Source organism: Aphanomyces astaci (genome assembly GCF_000520075.1).
Source record: "Aphanomyces astaci strain APO3 unplaced genomic scaffold supercont1.61, whole genome shotgun sequence".
NCBI classification, from domain to species: Eukaryota; Oomycota; class Saprolegniomycetes; order Saprolegniales; family Verrucalvaceae; genus Aphanomyces; species Aphanomyces astaci.
In genome coordinates, this window is record NW_009798324.1 from 383,538 (window position 1) to 391,132 (window position 7,595).

The window sequence follows — 7,595 nt, forward strand, 5'->3', positions numbered from 1 at the left end:
ATATATATATATATATATATATCTAGTTGAATGATATCCTATGTCAAAAGTGTTGTTTGTCCACTAAATGAAGTTGCATGGGGTTAAGATAATGGATATATATATATATAAATGCCGTTCGTTCGTGGTGGGGTTTTACTTTCAACCGACAACGTATGGTATTTTGATATATATATATATATATGAAATGGTGTTGTCAAAAGAAATATATATATATACGTTGAGTTACATGTTGTTTCGTTGGGATAGTTTCGTATTTTAATATATATATATGTTTATACATATATCGACTGGTATATATGTGAGTTCGTGGAGGTAGTTCGTTCCATTTCAATATATATTTATAGATAATATATACATTAATTTTTGGTATTGTTTAGATATAATGCATATCGATAGTAGTGTATATTGGTATTTGCGAGTTTATCGGGGTGGTTGCGTTTTCAATAATATATATTTGGAATTGTCAAAATGTGTTGAGAATCCTACTACGTACTACTTTGTTCTATCTATCTATATATATATATATTTGAGTATAGATTTACCTATATACTAGGTTTACTGTGACAATTCGCGACATTCGGGCATCCGTGGGCGCGGGATTCCTCTATTTGCTCTGCGGGGACATTATGACAGTGCCGGGGCTGCCCACGCGCCCTGGCTTTTACGACGTCGACGTCGACTGCGTCACGGGCAAAATCGTCGGCTTGTTCTGATTGGCCACTCGAAGAACGTACTAGCCAATCAAATCACAGAGTCCTTCGTTCCCCCATCATTGGGAAAAACTTGATAATACATGTATGTATACTCGGATATACAACTAAGTCTAAATAGGAGCAGGAACAGATACCAATGTTGCGAATGTAAACCTCATATAGTTCAGTGGATAGGACAACACTAGCTAGTACTAACTACTAAGATTAGCCAATGAAATTCGTTTCGTCTAGTTAATCAACCAATGACAGCTCCGAATTATATATATATATATACTCCAGAGTAGTAGTGCCGAGTTGTTTGCAATCATCCAACAATGGTCTACTACTACTATTACTACTATGATTATTATTATTATTATACTACAGTAGGACTGACTGTACGCAATATCTGGGTGGCTGGTGTATATATATATATATATATATACCTCCTGACAATACAAAACATTTGGTATACAATACGTTTGCGATAACGATATATATATATATATATATATATATAAACATTTGGTATACAATACGTTTGCGATAACGATATATATACATATATATATACATCGTCAAGACCGAGTTGGGACATATGGTGGTATACGTTTGCAACCAACGCACCGTACATATATATATATTATATATATATCGTCTATTTGTGATGATACAAGCGATACCGTGCCACGGTTTCTTCTACGAGCAGATGGTCACAATGCCAGTCGCTTGCAAGCATAAGCTGTACAAAATGATCTTGAACACTCAATTCGTTCCTCTTTTGGTGCATATCAAGTCGGCTTTGCGCGATCGCGGCGGCCGCGTCGCCGTCCATCCGTTCCATGCGCATACGCACCCGCACAAGATGCAAATGCGCTTGGAGTACATGGACATTGGTAGCATCCACATGGAGCAGTAGGTGAATGGTCCTACTACTGGGCGGTATATTTGGCTTGTTGTCATCCCCATGGAGTATATACATGGCCTTATCATCTGGTACTACGCCAAGCTGGTCCAATCGGGCACTTAACGACACTTTTGATTGCGTAAAGCGACTCGGGTATCCCCCCCATACTCGAAACACAAACGATTCCTTCACTTGGTCTGGCCGTAAGATCGGCGGGGTACCGGACGTCTTGAACGCGTTTGTTTCGGGGGTACCGGACGTCTTGAACATTGCATGGTTGGTGTCAATATGTTGCCAATATGCATCTGCGACAGCGTGCAGTCGTTGCTGGTTCAACGTGGGAAGAGCCACAACCGCCAGGGATTTGTAAATCGAGCATAGATGGACGGCCGACAAGAGCCCAAATGCCGCCGCCACATCAAACGTATCCGTCCCGAGCCACGGGGAGATGGCGATGCCGACGGCGGTACCCACAATAGAGGACGCAATAGACTGAGACCCGGCCTTGGCCGTGATATCCGCCAAGTTCTCCTTCTGCGCAAATGAGTAGTGGAACCCCGCGCGCGTGGCACTTGAACTTAGCCATGAAATATTTTTGGCCATGTTGGCAGCGGCGGCTAGGGGCAAAAAGTAGGCCGGCCACAGCGGAGTTAATATTTCTAATAACGTAGCTGCGTCCATTGCAAATGCCGAGACCATCCGCCATCGCTACAACAAATGGGAAATATATATATATATTATAGATATAAATATATTATATATAGATAAAAGTACAAAACGTGTTGAATATGGACATAGGATAGGAAACGGTACAAGAGAGCAGCAACAACAAAGCATGGCGTGAAAGAAAACGGAAGGCAAAGAATCGAGTCGAGAAAAACAAATATATCCCTCTATATATATATATATATATAGAGGGATATATGTTTATATCCATTTCTGTGCACTAGATATATAAAGATATAGAAATAATATGTGTTTGATGTACATGGCTGGAACGAATTTATATGAGGGATAGGATGAAATAAATACCTATATATATATATATATATGGGTTGAGGGAGGCAACGTATGATAATAACGTATATATAAATATATTAGAATAAAATACGTTTTGGTTTGAATAAAGTTTAAACGACCACTGCGAGTATGGCTGGATATACACGCACATATTATATATATATATATCGAAACCAGCAAGATATAAAGGCATATTAGCAGAATGGTAGTGATGGGGTGGGGGTACCTTGGGGTCGGCATCGAAGCGATGGTTCACGAGGCTGGCAAAGAGGACGCCGCCGAACTGACCGAGGCCGTCCTTGATGACCCAGTTGAGCGCCGCGGCCATGGGGATGGCGCCGCTCTGGAGGCCGATGGCGAAGAGGAGCGACTGCATGGACAGCACGCCGCATGTCGTGCCTGCCACGCTCGCGATAAACTGGTACTTGACGTACGGGAGGTAGTCGGGAGTGGTGGACGTGGCGTGGTCGCGGGGGAGAAACAGGTCTTCGAGAAGGAGCGGGATGTTGCGGATAGACTCGACCAAGGACGGCTTGGACGACGGCACGAGTTCCAGGGTGGGACGGCGACCGGGTGTCGTTGTAGGCGAGTGGAACGCATATTCCCGATGGCCGAGTTGCTGGGTCGCAATGACATGCGGAGAGGAGGAGGTGGAAGACGATGAGTCGTGAATCGTACGTATGCACTGCCGAGCCAGGCCATGGAACGCCCGCACGGTATGGCGGCGTCTCACAAGCATCGTAATTGGATTCTGCATTTTTCGTGGCGACTTTCTAATCCGGATATGGTGGGTACTGATTGGACAGACGGATAAATGAATACCCAATCACAACTGTGGAAGGCACATCGCTACGGAAGCTGTGATTTGTGACTATTAATATTAATACTACAGTAGTACTACGTAGTAAGTATTAATACTACTAACTGTAAGTAGTACAGTAGTACTACGTATAGTAATCACCACTACAGTACTTTGACCTTCATAGACAGAGGTACTGTAATGTGATAACTAATTACTACGTAGTATAACGTTATGTACAGTACGTCTTGAGCTTCAGTGTACAGTAAGTACCGTACATATGAACTCTTGGTCCAGTGCAATTAGACTTGTACCATTATGATACAGTATACTGTAGTATGGTGAAACGAAATGTAGATTGGTACTATATATTGTCAAGTGGATTCGATATTGGAGTGGGGTGCTCAATCGAATATGAGCAGCATCAAATCGGCAGACAATCGAAAATCGACCAATCAAAACCCAGAGCACGAATCAAGTGGCCAATCAAATTATCCATTCTTCGACCAATTCAACATCGAATTAGTGTGTGACTGAAATTAGAGTGACACTACTGGACTAGTATGTTAATTACAAAGAAAAATGGATCGATTGATTTCGTGAATCTGCCAAAAGTCCAAACTTTGGGTAAATGGGCAATACCCCTCATGATCAAGCGATTTCGATCGAAGCATAAGTACAAATACTACGTAACTAGTACTTAGTAGTACTTTACGACTTACTGTAACAAGAATAGGTCGCAAGGTGTCTTCAATATACCCTTTTCAATGCAACAACGACCTTAGTCCTCTAAGAATATCTTGCATTGTGCGACTTTTCCCGTGTTGCAAGTTGGGGGCGCCGTTTCAAATTCCACCAATCAAAGACGCGGCCGTTTCAGAATCCATCCAATCCAAGTTCAAGTCGACTTGGTATTTATAGCCACGGGCGTAGTAGACAAGGCGGTCAGGTGGGTGGCTGGGTATTCCATGGCCGAACAGTCGTTGGCACCAGATGCACAAACCAGCAGGATGGGACCTTCCACCACCACTCCCACCATAATCCCGCCTCTGTTTCGAGACAACACGTTAGCTCGGGCGACCCAATTGCGAGGCACCGAGCGGCGGTTGCTGCTCAAGCAAGCCAGTGGGAAAAGCAACGGGATCTTCCCACGCTTGTCAGCCGACTCTAGCGGTCGCGATCGGTCGTCCAGGGACACGAGTGGTCACGAACGGTCCCAGCGCAGCAGCCAGCAGCCGCAAACAGGCGTCAACGATTCCACTTGGGTACGTTGTGTTACTGTATGCGTTTGAAACCTTTCGGGATATTAGAGTTGTAGTTGTGTAGATCACGTTTTATGTGTACATGTGTACGTTGATTGCCAGTGAGTCTTGCTCTTCTTGAATCGAGATATAATACTAGTAGACATGCCTGTGTAAGACTAGTAGACTTGCCTCTATAATACTTGTAGATATGCCTCAATAATACTAGTAGGCATGCCTCTATAATACTGTAGTACTACTACTGAAGTAGATATCCCCAATGCAAGATTGAACCATCATTTGTACAGTGTAAAGTACACAACTGCGACGATCGACTATAGCAAGTCAAAGTAGTCCCCCCATAACATTTATGTACAAATATATAGGCATGTCTCTTAGTATTATATAGGGTATATATATACCCCTATACTGGTTCCACTACACCGTGTATAGGACATTGTTCTTTTTCTTTATTATATTTTTATTGTTTACATAAATGTTTATTCAATAAATATATAATAATATATATATTGTTTATTTTTATATGTTTTGAAGAATTAAATGAATATTTATGGTTTAATAGTCGAATAGTTGTACATATTAACGATGGTTCCGACTGTTTAGAGCGTCTACGGAGGAGGCGACGTCCGAAGCACTGACGGGACATCCACCGCCTTGTTGACGGACCTTGCCCAACCTAAAAGCAATACAAACCTCGCACCTGACGCGGCAGTTCCGTCCATTTGGCGTCTGGGCGATTATGTGCTAGCAAAATGCCACAACAGCGACGAGTAATTAACATCATACATGTGTGGATATATATATATATATTTGGTAGGTACTTTGCAGGGCATATTTTACACATTGACGACATGAACGATGACAAAAAAGTCGAAGCACCAGACGACAAGGCGGCGGTTGGAGCTGGCGGGCGGAGGGTGTCTATCTCCATCTTATTTGACGACTTGACCCTGGACAAGCATGTGCCCGTGGAGAATATCCAGGCGAATTTAGGACAAGATTCACAAATGGAACTTCACTTTGTTCCGATGGAAGGTAACTCATATATATATATATAGTTCATGGTATACATATATATATATATATATATCATTGCACGTACTCGTATATATATGTACAATGAAATATATATATATTTCATTGTACTCGTATATATATATATATACTTCAATTAGTCGACGAATAGCGAAACAATTTCATGTAAATCTTTTGTTTCAAGGGAACATTATAATTTTGATACGGTGGTTTTAGTAGCTAACGCCTATACTAGTATATATCTATATATATATACTGTACATATATATCTATATATATATACTGTACATATATATTGAATTTTGAAATAGTCGACGAATGACTTTATGTGGTCTATGATATTTCTATTATTGTTTTCAAGGGGATATATATATATATCTTCTTTGGATTCGATGGTCTATAATAGCGCGTATACGATTGGACATTCGAGTGTCGGACTTTTCTCTCTACTATTGAGCTGTAGACTTGTTAAAGACTGACGGACACTTGCTTGTATGATATACTATTAGACCATCAAGACGACGATAGCGAGGGTTCGGTAGCCCCAGATGCAGCTCACGTATCAACCACCCAAACTGAACTCGGCATTGACGCCAACTTACTCGCCCACATTAAGCTTGCGCTGCCGTCCAAATCGTCCAAATCTGCGCTGCATGATCATGCTGATACCACCGCAAAGCCTTCTGCTTCTTCCATGCTCCATCGCTCCGTGACTGTGTTATACGATGACCTAGTCCTGGATCAAGGTGGGTTTGTCGATATTTATATATATATTTATTTATTTATGCTTGGGTACTAAATTTTTTATCTGCACCCGGTTCAATCGAATCGCGTGGGTCAATCTGAAATTCCTTGTCGCTGATTGGCTAGATTGGTTTTCGTTTGCGTGTGAATTATTGTCAACAACGTTTGTCTGTTGCGATTTGTGTGAATGTGTGTATTTACTGGCAACTTGTATGGCCAGACAACGAACTTTGTAGAAAAAGGAGTGTTGTTATTGTCGTTTTACTCAAAACTTGGACGTTTGGGCCGATTCGCCAAATGCTATCGATCGAGTGAATGTACTGAATTTTGTATGGAAAGAATTGAAAATTTTGTAAACAATTGTCCTGTGGTGATGTCAATTACACTAATGAAAGCGCCACACTCTAACTTGGTGGTTTCCTGGAATCTACTTGATTGGCTCCGTTCTATTGCCGATTCTTCTGTCCATACATATATTGTGTCGATGATTCCTTCTCCATGTCGCTCCAGTTTTAAAAAATTAAAAATCACACAACAATCATATTCGTTTTTGTTTTCGACGGGCAATCATGTATTATATATATACATATATCTATATGCTGAAAACTTGACCTTTTTGGATGGGTTGTTTTTGCATGTAGAGTACACGGTCCTCACCGTGGGCGAAGTGGTCGTGTACTCGAAATCCACAACCGAAGCTGTACGCGAATCGCAAGATCACCAGCTACGGCGCATGCATGCAGTGTATTTAAAGATGAAACAGTCGACTGTACAGGCCAGCGTGGACGCCTCCAGTGGCAAACAACTCAAGGGCTCAATGACGAAAATCCTGTCGTCACCTGGAAGTGTTGGGGTAGAGAAAAATCGTCAGCACGCCACCGCCACTGCAGTCAATTCCATTCCCGTCCAGTCGAATCACGTGCTCGTGCATGGGATTCCGTCGTGCTATTTTGGAACGATTTCCAGTCTCTCCAAAGCACACAGCTCCAGCAGCAGCAACGACACGGTGGTCGTTCAAGGTACTCTATAGTCCTATTCTTGAACATACATATATTGGTGTGAACATATATATATATATATATATTGGTGTGAACATATATATATATATATTGGTGTGAACATATATATATATA

General features: G+C 41.8%; 3 protein-coding genes across 3 annotated transcripts in view; 2 read left to right on the forward strand and 1 right to left on the reverse strand.

Moving 5' to 3' along the window:
- Positions 1-824, forward strand: part of H257_14744 (hypothetical protein) — a 7,187-nt gene extending 6,363 nt beyond the window's left edge. Inside the window, exon 16 of the mRNA XM_009842630.1 lies at positions 557-824. Coding sequence (XP_009840932.1) covers positions 557-716 — 160 coding nt within the window. The 3' untranslated portion in view covers positions 717-824. The remainder of the gene's footprint in view (positions 1-556) is intronic.
- Positions 825-1,284: 460 nt separating this feature from the next.
- H257_14745 (hypothetical protein) lies at positions 1,285-3,364 on the reverse strand. The gene is made up of 2 exons (XM_009842631.1): positions 2,849-3,364; positions 1,285-2,310 (listed from the first exon to the last, which is right to left on the reverse strand). The coding sequence occupies exons 1-2, from the start codon at positions 3,359-3,361 to the stop codon at positions 1,354-1,356; spliced, it is 1,470 nt and encodes a 489-aa protein (XP_009840933.1). The 5' UTR covers positions 3,362-3,364; the 3' UTR covers positions 1,285-1,353.
- A 910-nt stretch (positions 3,365-4,274) lies between these two features.
- The window catches only part of H257_14746 (hypothetical protein), a 6,793-nt gene continuing 3,472 nt past the window's right edge, over positions 4,275-7,595 (forward strand). The window contains exons 1-5 of the mRNA XM_009842632.1: positions 4,275-4,686; positions 5,287-5,453; positions 5,501-5,718; positions 6,228-6,464; positions 7,104-7,481. Of these exons, the coding sequence (XP_009840934.1) occupies positions 4,390-4,686; positions 5,287-5,453; positions 5,501-5,718; positions 6,228-6,464; positions 7,104-7,481 (1,297 nt within the window). The 5' untranslated portion in view covers positions 4,275-4,389. The remainder of the gene's footprint in view (positions 4,687-5,286; positions 5,454-5,500; positions 5,719-6,227; positions 6,465-7,103; positions 7,482-7,595) is intronic.

Excerpts from the sequence above, each read along its gene's own strand:
- H257_14745 (XM_009842631.1), bottom strand. The coding sequence starts at position 3,361 with ATGCTTGTGAGACGCCGCCATACCGTGCGGGCGTTCCATGGCCTGGCT. Across the intron at positions 2,311-2,848 it reads GCTTCGATGCCGACCCCAAG|CGATGGCGGATGGTCTCGGC; the intron begins GTACCCCCACCC and ends CATTTGTTGTAG.